The 19779-nt window shown below is 46.5% G+C and overlaps 1 protein-coding gene across 1 annotated transcript; it reads right to left on the bottom strand.

The window, feature by feature from the left end:
• Positions 1-6578: 6578 nt before the first annotated feature.
• On the bottom strand, positions 6579-16708 carry LOC123088606 (disease resistance protein RGA5). Its single transcript, XM_044510824.1, has 5 exons — positions 16183-16708; positions 10231-11179; positions 7854-9845; positions 7719-7768; positions 6579-7636 (listed from the first exon to the last, which is right to left on the bottom strand). The coding sequence occupies exons 1-5, from the start codon at positions 16691-16693 to the stop codon at positions 6579-6581; spliced, it is 4560 nt and encodes a 1519-aa protein (XP_044366759.1). The 5' UTR covers positions 16694-16708.
• Between the last annotated feature and the right edge of the window lie 3071 nt (positions 16709-19779).

Raw genomic sequence — 19779 nt, 5'->3', positions numbered from 1 at the left:
ATAGGAGGAAAAGATGCGCTTCCACTATGTATGCATTAAAGAGAGAAAGGGTAGGAGCACCCAAGGTAACGTTTATGTTACAACCATGCCCAAGGCATCCCGACTATCCACCACCCAAATTCACAAAAGCGATTAATCACTATTGACCCTCCTAGCAAGCGCTCCCCACACGGCATTGTACTCACCTCTGAGGAGACCGGTCCGCTGGCACGAACGGCCTTCTACTTCTACCTTGGTTAAGACATGCCTTACCGATGGCGTCACCCCATCAAAGACGATCGTGTTGGGATGCTTTCGTAGCTTCCACATGACAAGTATCATCATTGCCCGTGTTTCCCTTTGCCGTCTTCAGTCCCTTGGTAAGCTAGAATCCCATGGCACGATAGGGTCCTCGGCAGTGGGCGTCCACTCCGGTGTGCTCATGGCCGTCCATACGGGCACCCATATCATTCATGCAAAGATGCAACGGACCATTAGATGGTCAATAGAATCCTCACAGTGTGTAGACGTACACACACATGATACATCCATGTAGGTAAGAAGATATTGGTCTTAGTTCTTGCTGCAGAAGCATAACAGCTACTCCCTCCGTCTCACAATGTAAAACGTTTTTTAGAAGCTAGGTCAGCTTGCAAAAACATCTTACTTTCTTTGTATGAAATTACTTCACGCAGATATGAATGTATTTAGATGTATTTTAGTTATATACACATCCTTTTTATCCATTACCGAAAAAGGCTTTCGCCCCGCTTTATATATAAAGCACCAAACCACAAGCATCCAGTACAACCACACGCCACGCCACCGCAACACACGCACACACCCAAGACAGGATACATAGGCGCTGAGCGTAGCAACACCACTCCTAGCACTACCGTCCCGAAGATATGAAGCTACATATGACGAATCATGCGCTCCAAGGCGGCGCCTTCAGGAAGGATACGATGCCAGAGCGCCACCACCGCCCGATCCAAGGATCAGAGTTTCCCCCGGAGGCACATGACGGGCAATGAGAGCCGCGACGACGCCTTCAAGAAGTGAACGATCTTCGCCGCCGCCGGTCCGTCCGAAGATAGAGCAGGTTTTCACCTCGGCCAACAATCACCGCCACTGAACGCCACATCCCGGCAACCACGCCGCCCACGCGACCATGGTGAGTTGGTGACCGGGCAGCTCCAAGGCACGGAGTTTGTCCAAGAAAACCGTGCAACCACCACCACCAGGGCCACCGCCCCAGCATCCAAGACCTCGACACCACCTCACCCGTGACCCGCCGCACCCCAACGAAATAGACGATCGGAAAGGTCCCACCTTTCGCACCCCTGGGCGACCCCCAGCGTCGAGACCCAATAGGTCGGCCAGAACTGGCATCCACCGACCTATCCTGCTGCCCCAAGCGCAAGATGAGCTCGGTCCAGCAGCAACGAGAGGGGGACGAGGTCAGTCCTGCTGCATCGTGCGCGAGACGAGCTCGGTCCTGCTACATCGTGCGCGAGACGAGCTATGTCCTGCGGCATCAGACGCGAGACGAGCGGTGGACCGCAGCTGGGAGAGGACCAGCCCTTTGATGGGAGTAGCGCCCGACCGACGAGGAGATGGGGTGAAGGTCGAGACTGCCCGAATGCAGACAAACCGACGCCGGATAAGCCGGCCGTTGCTGCGGACAGATCCATCGAGCCACCGTGAAGCCGCCACGACACCGGTAGGCCACCGAGACCTACCCATGCCGCCGCCCACGGCCGGAGCAGCAGCCACGCCCGGCCGCTGCCCATCCGCGTCGCCCGGCGAGCTCCAAGCGCCGGAGCCGCCCGGCACGCACCACCGGAGCCACCGCCACTGCGCCGCCACCCCGACCAGCCGAGTGGGCCTCGATCAGGGCCGCCGCCCACAGCCCTAGCCGTCGCGGCCCGCGCCTCCGAGAGGCCAGATCCGGAAGAGCCGTTGCGGCCGCCGCCTCCAACCTCCAGCCCGCACCACCACCACCACCTGCCACGGTGCCACCACCACTTGCCGCGGCCACGGCAGAGGTGGCCACTGGCAGCCCGCGCCGCCCGCAGCCTGCACCGCCATGAGCCAGATCTGGCCGCGCCGCCGTCTCGGGCACACGCGCACCACCTGCCTAGCCGCCCGCCGCGGGGGGAAGGAAGGGACGTCAGGGAGCCGCCCCAGCCCGCCGCAGCGCCACGACCCGGCCCGGGGCGCCGGCCCGCGCCAGCACCGTCCGAGCGGGGAGACAAAGGGGCCCCGCAGCCACCGGCAGCAGCAGGGCTTCGCCCGGCCGCGCCCCTGGGTGGTGGCGAGGGAGGAGGAGGGGGGGGGGGAGGGAGTGGCGGCGAGGGTTGGGGATGGCCTCCGGGCCGCCTCGCGGGAGACGACGCGGAGGGAGAGGCTTTTTCCTGGTTTCTGTATCGGAATTTCATTTTCAGACCTTTTTATCCATTACCGTGACAAGTCGGGACCGAGGGAGTACAAGCGTATAGAAGGGTGATTAATCACTCGGTTGCACTTCATGACGGTTGTGCACTAATGCACCCCTTTATCTTCTTCAACCTGATAACCACATCGCTCATAGTCAACCTTTCCTGAGGCGAGAGCAAGTCTACTTCAAATATTGGCATAAGAAATTCTTTCAAGCTGCAGACAGGCTGACCCCGTGGAGATTGCAACAAACTAAGCAGAAGGAATGAGAGCTGCCGGCACGGCCGCGTGCTAAGTTGCAGGTAAGGTATGACCATACGGGCGACTTGAGTGTCGACCTCATGCTGTTGTCCGCCCGACCGCCTGGATCTTATCTAGTGGGAGTTTTTCTTTTTTGACCGGTTTGCTTTTCTTTGTGAGCGGTTTTGCTTGGTGGGAGACGGAATGACTGCAGGACGATGAGCCAACCATTTTCTCGAGCGGTGTTAGAGCATGGTTAATAATATAATCAGCTGCTGTTGTGGCTGTAATTAAGTTTGTGTCGTCGGGGGTGCGGTCGGAAAATGCAAATGGAACCTGAGCTACAGGGAGCTCGTTTAAAAAAATCATATTTCCAGAGTGTGAAAAATTTCACAGCATTATACTTTCACATGTGGCATACAGAAGAAAGAAAAATACACATTTTTCAAAATACTTTATTTTTGTTACCGGGCCGGTTTTTTTTTTAGCCTGCAAATCACAACATTTTTAGACGAAATTTAACACATTCTTACGGAACACATATATTTTTTGATGTATTTTTTCGGATATTGATGAAACTTTTAAATATTTTCTTTTTGATTTTTTTATAAAATACCGAGCTCGCAGGAGCTTGGCCTCCAAAACTTTGCACTCCGGATGCGGTAAGCTATCTACAAAGAACGCTATTTTACTAGAGCAGAGCCGGTCACCTGAAATAAAAAAGACTACTGTAAATCGCAGCCGAATTAGGGTGACCGTCCGATTTGCACTGGGATTTGCGCGAGCACACATGGCGCTGGGCAGCGGGCGCCTGTGCGGAGCAGAGTTGCGGGAGAATGATGCCGGAGAGGCGGCGAGCCGATGTTTCTGCCGGCGGCCGGTGGTGCGGAGGTTGCCCGGAGCCGTACCTTCCCAGAGCTCGAGTGGAGGCACTCATCGCGGCTTCATGCCTTCATCCGTAAGTGCTGGATCTGTAGCTAGAAACTAGGGTTCTCGATTCTTGCTGCTATCGAGATTCAGGCGGGGGTGGTCTTAGATTTACTTTTTTTTTCAACCGCACTATAGTCTAGTGCGGATTACTTCTCGCTCCAACAAAAGGATTGCATCAGCCATTGGCAGCGTCTCCCACCGTCCTCTGCTCAGTAGGAGGAAGATGAAGTCGCTGGAGCAGAGGAGTCTGCATTTTCATCCACTTGCCGCACAATTCTTACTTCAGACGGTTGACAACATTGATTGCTTTGTCCATTCGGAAACCAAAAAATAAATAAACTATGGAAACTGTAGGAACATATAACATTGTCAACAACATAAAATAGATGATCCCGTAACTGTAACTGAATGGAGGATCATGGTAAAGTTCTATCAAATTCAGACAGGTCAAAGTCGTCCGGGACCAAATATATGACAACATACACTCTTACATGGTGAGCCTTGTTACGGCAGAACAAACTCATTTACCTTGAGCAAAAGTACGGAGGAAAAACTTGTTGGTACAACTTCATCATATTCAGGAGACGGAGTCGATAGCCATAGCGGTCTCTCTGGCACACCCAGTCCATATTCCATAACTTCATCATCTTGAGGAGATAGTCCATATCCCATCTTCAGGAGACAGAGTCCAATTCATCATTAGAAAGTAGAACTGACAACACAGGTTCCTGATAGTCCAAACTAGAGAAACTACTCCAAGAACCGTCAAATCTCTAACATTCTCCAGCAAACTTCAGAAATTTAAATAGACAAATCATTGAAGAAGCAGAAAACAACCTGAATGTTCTTAGTCACACTCCACAAATATTCAGAAACAGGGTGCAAAAGGAATTACTGGTCCACTGTTTCTGAAGCACAGCAAACACATAGATTTAGGTCACTTTACAGCTCAACTACATACATCATCGAATGAAATAGGACCGATCTGAATATTCAGTGTGCAGCTTAACCACACTCCACAAATATTCAGCTTCCATATCACTCATCACTTGAATAGATTTATTTAACTCTCCTAACTTTGCCTCGGTTTTAATAGCCACACTAACAGGAGGGCACTAGAAGAATTTAAGACAATTGGTTTGTGTGAATTACCTGCGAGCCATCTTCCATCTGCTGATCTTCTTAAACTGCCACTTCTTCCATCCTCTTTTTAAAACTTGCCATGGTAGTGCTTGTGCCATTTTCACGTGCAAAATCATTTGGACCATCAGTGTTATCTATATCTTCTGTCTCATGATCATCATCATTAGTTGAGTTGCGAAGCTTACCTGCCGGAGATCCCTTGATGACGATGCTGCTAATTCTGTCCGTCTCTTGAGCTGTAGCACTTTCCTCTGCATTTGCTCTGTTTTCTCAACTCTGAATACTTTCATGTAGCTTAAGGTTTCAGGCGTCCGGTCAACTTGGGAACAGACAGAGATGTTGCCTCCTCAAACTACCGCATACCATTTCAAAACAGTTGACTGAAGATCATCTTATACACCATCACAATGTGTTAAGTGTCACAACTCACAAGAAATGATGCTAACTGAGTACAGACCACAAAATAGACAATGGCACTATACATAGCTTGGCAATGAAGATTGAACAGAAAGGCCTAAAGTGGATACAGGCAGAAGCAATTCTTGTCTGAGATCTTTGTAGAGGTCGAACAATACTATGGAAACAGCTAATTACCTAATCCGAGCGTTCTTATAGCAACCAAACTGCAAAGCATATAAATGCAGCAGGAAAGAAATACATCAGGACTGGTGCATTTGAACTGTACATACATCAGGACAGGTGCATTTGAACAGTACCGAAAAACCTTGCCATATATTTGGTTATTTTCCCCTCAATACAGAAGACATGATTGAAATGAGTTGAGGGATAAGGGATTCAGACTTCAGAAGGACTCTGGGGCGGATGTCGCAGGTGCGATATTCAAGGGTACGGTGGAGATGTTAGCGAAGATACAGTCCATCACTAAAGGCATGAGATGGAAGAGCCAAAATAAGGGATCATGAATCTGGGCCATTCAATCCTGAGAAGATCTTTGTTGCTGTCTTACTGGACCGGAGCCCGCTCAAAAGCAGTAGCGATATCTACGTCTGCGAAAATGTCGATTCTCCATCGCCCATTCTCTCTTAGCTACAGGATATCTGTACATAGGAGGCAATCCGAACTATTTACAGTAGTTGTGATAGTAGAGTCACCACCAATTTGTGGTCAGGACTCCGCACTCGCTAGGTGCATTGCATGCTTGCGAGTCTTGTGACACGTTGCCACTGTGCGTGTAAGATGAAATCCATGCAACCGTTTCGAGAAGATATTCGATCATATTCATCTGAGCGAATACGAAATGATACTCATGTGCTCCTTTCCAAATAAATTTATTTATTTAGAGTTTGAGAAATTTTGAACAGAAAAGAACACAAGATACAGATTGAATTTGATGTTCAAAAATAACTGATAGTAGCATGCTACGGTAGAGATAAATTTGGGTCATAGTAACTGACAGTAACATTTCCGGAATCCAAATTGAAGCAAGAAAATCATAGCTAGCAAATCAAAAACCAAATTGGCACTTTCTCCAAAGTCCAAACTCATACATGTCTTCTCTTTTTGAGCAGACTTGAGAATGAGGCAGAGGCAGACGTTCCAGCAGCCACTACATGGAAATATGGAAAGAAACACAGTATCAGTCAAACAAATCCATGAATTGACCATCACAAATAATATCATTACCATTCAGAGGGTGATAACAGAAGTGAACAAAAGCATACAGTATCATGTAGCGAACTGGGGAAAAAGAAATAGACTACAGAATATGAGGTGCGCACCTGATGGATAATAGAGAAGACATGCGCCTCTGTTGCAGCCAAAGTTGAATCATCAACAGTGAAAAGCCACACAGGCGCAACTCAGCAACCTTTATTCAGTAGACCAACTCAGCAACCCATCACGGCGCTCGCAATCCAGTTACCCCTGTATGACCGTGTGGCAAACAAATTCCACACAGGCGGTTGCCCATCCGGGGTCCATGAATGAAGCTCAACCACCTTTTCATCACTAGAATTCTTTGGAGGCCCAATTACGATCAGCCGGTCACCACACGCTTGGAAACCCATGTCCAAGCCATCTTTGTTCTTAGACTGTACAGGCAATTTTCCAAGAGTGGTCCACTTATTGTCCAGCTTATCATACTGTTTCAACTCATTATTCTCACTGTAATCAGCGGCATAAAGCTCATTCTTCAAAACTACAATGAGCGGAGGAACACCCATGGCTATATTGTTGAGCCCCTGAGACATGTTGTCGATGACCCTCCATGACCGCCGGTTCAAGTCATACTCCTCACCGCATGTCAATACCTCGTGGCTACTGTTAAGACCACCGATCACATAGAACTTGCCATCCATGAATGCGCCAGAGCATTTGTACCTAGCCCTATTCATGCTGGGAAGGGGTGTCCAAGTATGTGCCTCTGAGTCATACATCTCTGCGGAGCTCAATACATTACGAGAATAATCAGCGCCTCCCACGACATACGCCTTTTCGCCAACACTTGCTGATCCAAACGAGAACCGCGGGGTGTTCATCTCATCCACTAGCCCTGTCCATGAATTGGTAAGGATGCTATATCTCATCCGCCAGCCCTCCCCAAACAGCAGAAGCTCGGTTCCTATAGCCAGCGAATCCCAGATGACGTTTTGAGCAGGTGGCATCTTGGGCACATGGATCCAGCGCCCAGTGGACGGGTCATGAGCCTCCCACTCGTGGGGATTACGGCCAGGGAGGTAGATCCAATGCTCCGCTACCCCATTCTTGCGACGCAGGCGGTAGATTTCCCCGCTGCGAACCACCGAATTGAAATCGTGGTTCAGGGAGGCGATGGTGCCATATTCCCACCTGGAGAGGCGGTGGAGGCAATGGATGAAGAGGTCACGACCTATCACACCAATGATATTGCTCCATGACACCTCTCCACCACCATCAGCTCCCGCTCCTGACAAAACTCGACAAATTAATTGACGGGTAATTTATCACCTGAAGCATGATGGCAAATTGTCTTTGTTAGCAAAGTATACCTGGAACATGCAGCAGGCAGGAAGTGGACTCCGGTGACCTTCCTGATATCCTGCAGATTACAACAACCATGAACAGTTAATTACGTACAAGAATTGAAGAGTTACAACAAGCATGTAGCTCGCCGCTGGCACTACCTTTTATCACCACGGGAACCAGAATCCACCAGTTGCACGTCAATTATAGGATTGCTCGGATGATTACTAACTACGCCGATCCTTGACACATACTTCAGATCAGCAGCTGCACCCCCAAATTTGGCAGAAACCTCTCTAAGGCCTGTCATATGGTCGATGCTGATTAATGCAGTACCATGTCGATATTGTTTCCACTGGCCAGGCTCCGAATAAAGGTCAAGTCGTTGGTCCATTTGGGGGATGGCGTCGAAAACGAGCCTGAGTTTCCAGAGATTAGGCATTGCGTCTGCTTCAAATCTTAGCCAAGCTATTCCACTCATGAACCTCAGCTTCAAGTACTGGAGAGCTGTGAATCCAGCAGCCGTGCCAAAGATTATCTTAATATTAGGTGACTTCTCCACATACAACGACAGAGCAGTGAGGGCAGGCAACCCTCTGAGGATATCAGCATCATTTACTGACAGTCCATCCACTGCAATCTTCAGAATGCATAGGTTGTCAAGTTGGATTTTCCACAAACGCATTTTGCAAAATATGACGGGGCTGTAAGCTGAGACCTCAAATCTCTCGAGATGGTGGTTGGGTCTATTTAAAATCCAGCCAACTCTTGCTCTTGAAGCGTCACCATAGCTAGCCGACGATCTATGAGCCACCAGTTTTACAGTTTTCAGGCTGCCGTGTTCATACATTAAACAATCCAGAGCATTCATGTTTCTGTACAGATGGTCGTAATCTGAAGAAGGCGGTATAGAAATGCAAAGATCCTGCAGGTGGTTCGGCTTGCAAAGGCTCATATCATCACCAACAGACCAATCCAGCAGGTTTGTGTGAGGAGGAAGACTGAGGTGCAACAAGCGCGTGAGATATATAATGTCCCATGGAACATAAGTGCCACTTGGTGTATCCATAACATCCAGTGTTTCCAAACACTGCAGCCCTCTCATACGGTTTGGAAGTCTTATGCAGACATCACATACAATCTTCAGATATATAAGATGGAACAGTTCGGATATCCCAGTGAGGTCTATAGCCAGGTCTTGGTCACCATTATGATGGCCAGATAGATGAAGGTTCAGAACACGAACAAGCTTGAACTCTCCAATGCAAGGCATGCACTCTGATAATCCAAAAACTCCAAGTGAACGTACTTGTGACTTTCTGATGTTTGCTGGTATCTTGGCATATTTTGCATCACCAAGTTGGAGAGACAGTCGACGGACCTTATGAGAAAGTGCCAAATTCTTTCGGTTGTAATCTACTACCACAACGAAATTCTCTTCTGCAGACTTGTGTGCTATAAGATCATGTACCACGTCGTGGACTGTGCATGACATCACCTCATTGTTGAAGTTGATAGACATAGGTTGGATGAATCTTCTGTCAACAATTTCATCGAAATACATTCCTGCAACTTCCTCCATGTTTTGTCCTTCACTTGCAGCAAGAAACCCTTCAGCCACCCATTGCCTGACCAGGTCATATTTGAAGATTATGGAGCCCTCTGGATACATACCAAGTTGGAGCAAGCATGTCTTGAGGTGATGAGGAAGGCTGTTGTAGCTGAGGTTCAGTACTTGTCTCGTTCTTTCTGAAGTTGAATTTGATGACAAACAAGACACTAGCGAATCATGTATGTGTGTCAATAAATCCATTGATACGGAAGGCTGGTTTGCTAGCAGACTAGCTATGCTGATTGTTGCTAGCGGCAAACCACCACATATTTCTACAATCTGGCTTGAAACTTGTTTGAATTCTTCAGGACAACGATTTCCAGAGCCAAAAATCCTGCCAAAGAATAGCTTCCTTGAGTGATCATCATCCAAAGGTTTCATCTCAAAAACTTGTTCTGGGTCATCGCTGCAACATGCTAATGCAACGTCTTCAATCTGTGTAGTTGTTATTATTCTGCTTCCTTGACTACACTTGGGGAAAAGCTGATTAATAACATCCCATGCTGCTGTATCCCATAAATCATCAACAACGATTAGATACCTGCATGTCAAGAATGCACGCATGTCATATTTACGTGTGAGGTACGCTAGAAAAGAATGAATTTTTAGTCCATACATGTCCAGGACTTATGGTATTAACCTGAAGTTAAATGTTATTGCCAGCATCAAGTTAGTGCTGACTTGAAGAATAATACTAATGTCCGTTGACTCGACACATGCATGTACTGAAGCTTTTCTAGCTCACTGCAAAGCTTGTCTGAAAAACAACTTTTCATAAATTGACTATATCATCATGCCTTTTTTTTCTCAAAAACAAAAGAGCAACCTGTAGTGATTTAATGTAGTACATGTGATTCTGGACCATGTGGAAAATAAGTACATAGTATGCAATATAAGTGTTGTACATATGATTTGCATATAAGTGCCTCTTGCCATGTAGATAATTCCTGATATTTTCAGCAGTAACACGAAGTTCATCAGAAGCGTCTTGGCTTCCTTGGGGCTGCTTCCGCTGGAATTGTGATAGCATGTCGCGGAAAAGCCTCTTCATATCAGGCTTTTTGGACACCCGGACGAAAGCCCGACAATGGAATATCCTCCCAATTTTATTATACAACACTTTGGCGAGCATTGTTTTACCAAGACATCTAGATCCATGAACAGACACCACCTTGAGCTGCTGATCCGTGTCATTAGACAAAGACTTGATAAACTTTCTCATCCGACCATCAATTACTAGGCCGGAACAAGTTTTCTCACAAGGCAGTGGCGACATTGGCATTATAGGCCCAATGGCTGAAAATCTACGTGCCGCCGAGGTGCTACAACAATGGAGCTGGTACCTCTCGTACCGTCGGATCGCCTCCCGGGCATAGATCCTGAATTCTGATACCTTTTCAACTATCTGCTGGTACCACTTGTGCTTCCTGGGAGCACGAATGACATCAACACAAATGGTTTTGGAGATAAAATGTCCTGACACATCAGGAGCTGCATATTCGATCTGTTTCTGCCACTTGAGCCTCTTGGGAATCTTAACACGAGTCATCTTGTGGTCAGATTTGTAGCCAAGAGACTCAGGGGGCACAAAGTTGTCAATACAATCTTGGATGTCATAAGATAACTCCCGTGCCTCTTTCTTCCAGCACTGGGCCGCCAGGGGAGGGTCTTCCACCTCTAACATATCTTCAAGGTATGAGCCTATTTCTTCAAGATCATCTCTGAGGAGCTGCGACCTATCATTGACCCACTTGGTCAGCTTGCATCCATGAGGACCTAACATCATGTCAAGCTTCTTAAGTAGGGGTCTCATGGCACCCAGAGAAACACTGGTACTGGCATTCATCTCTCTGCCTCTACCTCCTATTGAAACATCTGAAAAAAACATAGACGAGAAAGAACGGTTTAATTTACACAATAGATGTTGCATGTAATACATAACTACCAGTACATGTCACACTCACATCTATTTCTATTCACATATCTGACATTCAGAAAAGCCAAATTATATGGATTTTGTACTTTACACTTCACTCATCATATCCACTAACACATTAAAATTGCTGAACAAACAAGTTGCTTATAGATTTTTTTTTGAGAAAGAGTAGACTTTATTGACTCAAAATGAAGCATCAAGGATACAAGCACAATAAGCACACGCCCGTTGTCTGCATGGATAGGACGCCCACAACCAACACACACACACACACACACACACACACAGGCAAAGACAAAGTTCATAAAAGACAGAAGCTCAACTGTGTTTATTCAACCAGTTTGGCCGACGATCCACTCGTAGAACATGTGGATGAGGTATGTAATCTTGTCTCCGACCCGTTGTGGTCGTGTTTTATTTTTATTTTTAGTTTTGTTTGGTACTCGATGACTTGAACTTGTTTTCATGTTTAATAAAATTGGTGGTGTGCATCTTCTGATGCAGAGGCTGGGGTACTCCCCTTTTCGGAAAAGACAATTACTCTGTAATATAAGGGCAACAAATTTGTGATTACCTAATTAGCTTGCGCAAATTGTGATGTCCAGTCGGGTCTCATCTAGTGTTATTATCGTTTTGCTAACCTATGCCTGCAGCAGTGTAAATTGTGTTGTTAAGCCCCCCCCCCCCCCCCCCCAAAAAAAAAACCCAATCGCACATGCTAGTGATGAACAATGCATGGCGAGACACACATTATAAAAATCATGTGTGTGATGGTTTGCACATCGCCCACGGTCACTAGTAAGCAATTGTGTGCAATGTCTTACCGACAGGTTAAACGGATGAATCTGTGTGGTGTTGGTGGGCACCTCACAACGTTTGATAAATAAACCATGTGTGAGATAAATTGAACATGATTTTATGAGCTCAACTGTGCACAATATGTTTTACATTTCGCACAGAAAAATTATTGTCTGAACTGTATCGAACAAAGTTAACACGATTTTGCACAGTTGAACGTGTGTATTATACTAGCAGATGACATTGTATGCCTGACCATGCGGAAGCTACACGACGACACTGCCTAATACTCCCTCCGTCCCAAAATACTTGTCGGAGAAATTGATAAAAGTGGATGTATCTAGAACTAAAATATGTCTAGATACATCCATTTTTCCGACAAGTATTTCCGGACGGAGGGAGTACATGCCACAGCCGCCCCAGCCCTGTGCCCTCACTGTTAGCCAAGACTGGGATCCCCGCCACGAGGTCCGCCCGGCCCAGTCTTGGAAGAGAAAACAGGGTGGTTGCCAATGGAGTGTGCCATGAACAAGGTGGGTGAATGCGCAAGCATAGGCGATGAGTTGGTCGCCTGGATGGCTTGAGAGTTCGTTCCAGTCATTCAGAATGGGAGGCTGACACCTGTGCTGCCTTCCATGACACCGAGACATCCACCCCCACCGACAAGTATGGCACATGCACCTCCCACAGCAACTAGTGTATCTATATCACCTGGTATGCAGAGGCCAGTGGTAATCCTCCTTTTCGAACAAATCTATATCATCTAGTTAGTTGAATGCAATGTCGACAAGCGACAAATCTATGTACAATGTTTTAACTGGCTAATTTTGCCCTCTTGTATATCGATATGGATCATTTGTTCTCGAGTGTTTGATGTCTTCATAGGCACAATTTTGAAGTGCACTCTTCTCTTGGGAGACAATGTGTTCGATCATAGCGGGAGTTATAACCGTTTACATATACTATGAGGGAGGGTAATTACAAGCGTTTATACACTACATTCATTCAAACTACAACAACAAAGCTAGAAATTCAAATGTAGTTCAAAATCACAGAAGTTGTTTCTCCATTAATATGTTATTACTATTGGACTTTCTTTTTCCTTGTGCAGCCTCTGTTTTGGGTCAATAGAGCTACTTCGGTTTTCATGTGACCACCTTCTTAAGGTGGCTATGCATATCTACTCCCTCCGTTCACAAATATAAGATCTTCTAACTTTTTTCTAAATCGGATATACATAGACACGATTTAGTGTGTTTGTTGACTCATTTGAGTCTATGTGTAGTCTATATTAAAATTAACAACAACATTTTATATTTATGAACAGATGGAGTATTTAAAACACAAGCCACCACTACAAATCTGCTAAATGTTTTATCCAAGCGATTTGTACATGTGGAAGGCGGGTGGCGCGCGGCCGGTTGGGTCGTATCCTAGGCATTTTGTTAGTTGTTGGTTTGTTATTTTTTTTAAATGTAGATCAATCCCTGCCCTCTAGACATGTTGATGTGCACAACCATATATGATTGATTATTCAGTGATGGCAAGCAAAGCTAAGCACTGATGCTCAACAAATTGGCCTACATAAGGAGGGGCAAAATGTAGGAGAAAACGCCGGAAGCATGTTCAGGGGTGCCTCCTCGTCGCTTCTAGTCACTGCCTCATCACCATCTGCGAGTTTCCTACCGTATTTGTCAATCTAGCCTAGCTGGATGCGGGGGCCAATGGCGCCATTGCACCATGCCACCTGGAGGTTGGGGGTGCTATCTATAGGACATGCATCACAGACGGCACACTTGTATACATGAAGCCCTAGCCGATCTGCACATGCTCCACCCGCCAGATTGACATGAAACCGTCAACTGCATAGCTCCACTTACAATCGTTGTTGATGGATGTCCTCAGACATCGGCTATGAAAGCTGACACCATGTTGCCATGTGTCCACACACACTACCACGGGAAAATACGGTCGAAGTAGCCTGGATACCGGCACAAAAACATCGGCTGATGTTGCTGCTGCAGGAATGGAAGACAATGGAGTAGGGTGAGCTACCATTTGTTGCTACGGTGCGCTAGTCAAAAGCACGCTGAGGGACACTGCCCTCTTCAACTCTGCCTTGCCTGGCCCCCACGAAGATAGGGCCTCCCACGCCCCTCGTCTGAGGCAAGCCCCGCCGCCACCCACCATGGAGGTTATGCCCGGTAGCGCATCGACAATGGTGAGAGGAGGAGATATAGATAAGGAGCCTCTAGCGTTAGCGGCCTGGTGGTGTCACCAACACAAGCTCCTATTTTTTTGATGGATATTGGTGCAAAATATATAATTAGACACAAAGTTATGGTAAGCGTGGCTAGTGGTATGGTATGCTTCGAAAAATAGCCATGATGCCGTTGGTGCACTCGACGACACCCATCTCCACTCTGGTCAACAGGCCGTGCACTTGCAAAATCACACACAGTACCGGTCACCAAGTTTTTTTAGTGGCAGCAGTCACCTGTTTGATGTAATTCATACACATTAGCATCGAGAATTGTGTTGATGAGAGATCGACGTGGGAGGTGGTTGCCTCTGCTGTGACCAATGTTTTAGATTTCATTTATTATTGATGACTAATTTCATGAATTTCAAAATATTTTGTTGTGAATTTTGGATGAATTGATAAACCATAAATTTAAAATTCAAAAAAAGTACATGAAAAAATATCGCTAAATTCTAGATTCAACCCCGCAGCTTCACTAAGGCGTCGTATGTTCTTTACCACTAGTATGTAGGAGTAGATGGTAACTGAAATACTTTAGATTTCCATGTCTTTTTATACAACTATATATATATATATATATATATATATATATATATATATATATATATATATATATATATATATATATATTTAGTTAGAACGACCATGGCCAAAATGATTTTCTTTCAAACCCCACTAAAACCTTGGCCCAGGGATGGTGTCTATGACAATGCTGATGGCCCGAGCCTACCACTGTGGCAGAGATAATGGTACAACAACAATTGTAAATGGGAGAGAGACAAGGTTTTGTGCAGTATAAAACTTACTGATTTTCTATTTTCTTCTTTGTTATTTATATTGTCATTACAAGAAAATTTCATGCCTAAGCTGATGCTACCGGTCGTGCCATCCCCCGACGCTTGATGTGAGCTAGGTGTGCGCACTTGCGGTGATCAGCACGTCATGCCATCCCGTGACCAGATCAATGTTATCACTAATCTAGACTTGCAATTGTTTTTAGAGTGTTTGTTTGTCTTAGTATGAGACTGCACTACTCATAGGCTGTTGGTCACGTTGAGGTTGTACCTGTATGGGCGTCATAAGCCTAGTCTTTAGGATCCTAGAGAGATTAGAGGAGAAGATAAGACCTCTGTTGGTATGTGAGGTGTGAGAGGCAGCTAGAGGAAGAAGAAGGAGCTGCTCCGGTCAGCTCCAACAATCAAGGCTGCGCCTATTCACCTAACGAACTAACAGAAGAAATCAGTCCGAAAAAAGTCATGTGCAGGCACATGTTCTGGCCGTTTATTTTGCTAACTGAAGAAAATAACAGCAGCAGGGCTGAGGTTAACATAATTAATGGAGGGTTGGGTGCATCATTGGATGTAGAGAGAATGATTACATCAAGTTATGTCAGCATCAAGAAAAGGAAACGGCTCTAAGCATCATAAGAAAGGGTAAGAAGGAGAGAAGCGAAGTGTCACCTTGGGTTGGATAAAAAAGGACGACCCTCTTACAGGCTCGGCAGACCAAGGCGGCGTACGGCCTTGGGTATAGAAGGAAATTTTCTGCCTAAGCTGAGCCTACCTGTCGTGTCATCCCACGATGCTCGACGTGAGCTAGGTGTGCGCACTTGCCGCGATCACCATGGCTGCACTTATTCAGCTAACTAACTAACAGGAGAAATCGGCTCAACCAAAAAAAAAAAGAGGAGAAATCAGCTCAACCAAGAAATGAACAGGCACATGTCCTGGCCGTTTATTTTTTGCTAACTTATAAGAAAATAACAGCAGCTAGGAAACGGCTCTAAGCAGGTTCAGTCTTGATCGGGTTTCTTTTCTTTTCTTTTTGTAGGAGATAGCAGTATAGAGGGATAAAAAAGGAAGGAGAGAAAAAAAGTGTCACCTTGGGTTGGATAAAAAAGGACAACTGTGTCCTGCTCGTCGGCAATAATGCCATGATCCAGCATCTTGTTGTTGCGGGACTCGCTGCACTGTGGGCAGGGCTCGGAGCCAACCCTCTTACAGGCTTGGCAGACGAAGGCGGCGTACGGCCTTGGGGCGCCGTCGAGGAGAGGCCGCAGCCCGCCAGCCCGGTGCAGCTTCCTAACATCGTCAGGGCAGCCAACGAGCCGGCCACCGACGAGGAGCTGCGGGAGGGAGAAGGCGCAGCCCCGAGCCGCAAGCAACGACTTGAGCTCGCAGCGATGCGCTTTGCTCCTGGACACGTCGCGCTCGTACATGGTCAGGCCGTAGCCCCGCAGCAGGGCGCGCAGGGCGTAGAGGTTGGTGGAGGTGCGACCCCTGCGGCGCGACGCCGACGCCGTGTAGAGAACCACCTCTGGCTGCATCTCCTCCTTGGCGCGCGGCCCGGATGAGGAGCTGCCGCCATGGTCATACATGTCCGGTGGCCTCATCCGCAGATGAGTGCCGGTGGCTAGAGTTCCGGCAAGAGAAGAGAAGACTAAGCAAGTGGTGGCTTTGTTGTGTCTCTCTCACTGTTCTTCGTCTCCTTCTCGCATGCATCACACGCTATGCATCACGTGCTTGTGCCTCTTCTGTCGTGCATTATCTTTATTACAAATTACGTCCTCAAACGCTATGCCTGTGGCCCTATGCGCGCTCGATTAAATTATGTTGTGTGTCTTTCGAAGCACTGGGATTAGACTGGAGAAGATCTCATTGGATTCTTCATCCCACAATGGGCCACCATTTTCCCTCTGAATTTACGTTTTTTGCATCCCGTGAGTTTTGTTCCCATCACTCGAGTTCCGCCCAGACGTTACGAAAAAGGGTTTTCCCCCGCTTTATATTATAAAGCAACGAACCAGGCATCAAACATAGCAGTATAGAGTACAATCAAGTCATAGCAGTACAGAGTTCCGCCCAGGCGTTTAGGGGGGAGGTAAAGTGTCTAGTTGTAGATGTTGTAAGAAAGGCCGCGACAAGACCACCCATGCTGTTTTTCAACCCCCCCCCCCCCCACCGGCGCCCCCCAAGAGCATCTCCAACGGGTGCACAAAAATTCCGCGCCCTAAAATAGTTTTAGCGCGTCACTGTAGCACTTTTAGTGCGCCGGGCCCAACATTGCTTTAGCAGAAGCCCAAAAGTGCGCGCCCAAAAAGAACACAGTGTAAATTGTGAAGCGTGCCCAATCCGAAGCCAAAAATATGCTGCACGCGATAGCGTTTTTCAGCGCGCACCCAAAAACTTTTAGCGCTACAGTTTCTGCTGGAGCTGTTCGACGCCAAAAAAACAATTTTTTAGTGCGTGAAGCTTTTTTTGAGCGCCTGTTGGAATGCTCTAAGGCTTTGACTGCATTTTATTGATCTCCTTCGGTCGACTTTGTCCCGTGTTGGGTTGGTTACCAACTTACCATTTGTTACTTTCAAGCGTTAGTTTCAGGTTTTACGTTGTTTAGAAAGATTGTTCAAATTAAAAAAATATTGCAAAACACCAAGTATAATATACACATTCACACCTCACATATGTTTCTCTTTACTCCTCCTACTATTTGAGCTAGGAATGGCGCAAGCACCTGTAAGCCCTCGGAAGTGTCTGGTTGCTGTTGAACTTGCCGGCCGCTCTCATCTACCCTTCGTTCTCATCCTCCATCATTCATCGGATTGGCGCTTGATTTTTATTTTATCGAATGCGAAGATAGAAAAATTTGTAAAAATGTTGTGTCGGTACTGCCTCTGTCCTGATTTATCAGCCCCCTCGTATTTAGTTTCATATTTTCACCATAATTTTAACTAATAAAATATAAGTTATACATAATAAAAAAATAATATACGAAACTATGTTCAACTACGAATCCAACGATATAACATTTCGCGACATGCTTTAAAATTTTCTTAGTTAAATCTATGGTCATAATTTGACACAAATTACGAAGGAGGCCAATAAACCAGAAAAAAGGTAGCAGGTGTACATGTACTGTGAAAGACTTGTGAATTCATTAGTCCATTCAAGAGACAATGTGTTTCCATTCAATACAAAGTGAAGTAAACTAAATGCACCGCCAGCTGCTTGGATCAATGAGCTGACCAGGCGTGAAAGATCCACGAGTTGATTAGTCCATCTAATGTAACACTGTCTATCTTGAATTGGCAGTCTGACACATTGTGCATATCGATACGGTGCTAAACTCTGCTTACCAGCTTAAACTAATACCGTGTCAGCTAATTTGGATCGACGAGCTAGGTGGAACAAATTGGAGCTAAGTTTAAGCATTAAGTGAGAGGGCGGCTTGTGGGGCACTATAGTTTGTATTTCGTTAGAATCAATGCAATTTCTCTCTACGTAACCATGAACTACGGAGGCATGTTGTGAAGTTTCATGGAGATTTAGGAAACGTGCACTGCTTTGAAGTAGGTTACTGCACCTCAACGTAGGCTAACACCAACATGTTAAAGAGGACTCCGTAGGGCAAGGTGGGGCTGTCACGCCCAATATGCGACCCTATCCAAAAGGAACTTGAAGGTCCCATCAAAGGATAGACCCGCATATTGAGACGCTTTTGCAAGGTGGATATCATTACATCAACATTACATAATAGATGGGGATACATACATAAGGCATACAATGCCATATGAATACAACATCACAATACACAAGAGCATCATCCGACTACGAATGAATCACAAACAGAAAACTCAAACGACATCCACCCTGCTAGCCCAGGCTGCCGACCTGGAACCTATCCCCTGATCGAAGAAGCAGAAGAAGAACTCAACGCAAGCAAGCATCGCTCTCGCGTCATGATCATCGCATAAACCTGTACCACTATGAGCATCGCTCTCGCGTCATGATGTTATAGTAATCTGTGAGCCACGAGGACTCAGCAATCCCATTACTACGGGTATCAAGACTAGCAAAGCTTAATAGGAAAGGAAGGGGTAAAGTGGTGAGGCTGCAGCAGCGACTAAGCATATATGGTGGCTAACTTACGCAAATAAGAGCGAGAAGAGAGCAAGCAGAACGGTCGTGAAGCTAGCAATGATCAGGAAGTGATCCTGAACTCCTACTTACGTCAAACATAACCCAGAAACCGTGTTCACTTCCCGGACTCCGCCGAGAAGAGACCATCACGGCTACACACACGGTTGATGCGTTTTAATTCGGATCTGGTGTCAAGTTATCTACAACCGGACATTAACAAATTCCCATCTGCCTATAACCGCAGGCACGGCTTTCGAAAGATTATACCCTGCAGGGGTGTCCCAACTTAGCCCATGACAAGCTCTCGCGATCAACAAAAGAATAGACCTTCTCCCAGGAAGACCCGATCAGACTCGGAATCCCGGTTTACAAGACATTTCGACAATGGTAAAACAAGACCAGCAAAGCCGCCCGATGCGCCGACAATCCCGATAGGAGCTGCACATATCTCGTTCTCAGGGCAACACCGGATAAGCGAAGCGTACAGGAACCGACGAATCCAAGTTGCCAAGGAAATGGTCCCGCACGGTGCTCTAGTTTGGACCAACACTTAGACAAG

This window comes from Triticum aestivum, chromosome 4A (assembly GCF_018294505.1).
Source record: "Triticum aestivum cultivar Chinese Spring chromosome 4A, IWGSC CS RefSeq v2.1, whole genome shotgun sequence".
Lineage (NCBI taxonomy): Eukaryota > Viridiplantae > Streptophyta > Magnoliopsida > Poales > Poaceae > Triticum > Triticum aestivum.
Note: the sequence above shows the minus strand (reverse complement) of the source record. Positions and strands in the feature narration are given on the sequence as shown.

Bases quoted from the DNA above. Each gene is read 5' to 3' on its own strand.
- LOC123088606 (XM_044510824.1), bottom strand. From the start codon at position 16,693: ATGAGGCCACCGGACATGTATGACCATGGCGGCAGCTCCTCATCCGGG. The intron at 11,180-16,182 runs GTGACACTTTTT...TGTTTTTTTCAG, and splicing joins CCTTTTTTATCCAACCCAAG to ATGTTTCAATAGGAGGTAGA. The intron at 9,846-10,230 runs GCACTTATATGC...CTTGACATGCAG, and splicing joins AATTATCTACATGGCAAGAG to GTATCTAATCGTTGTTGATG.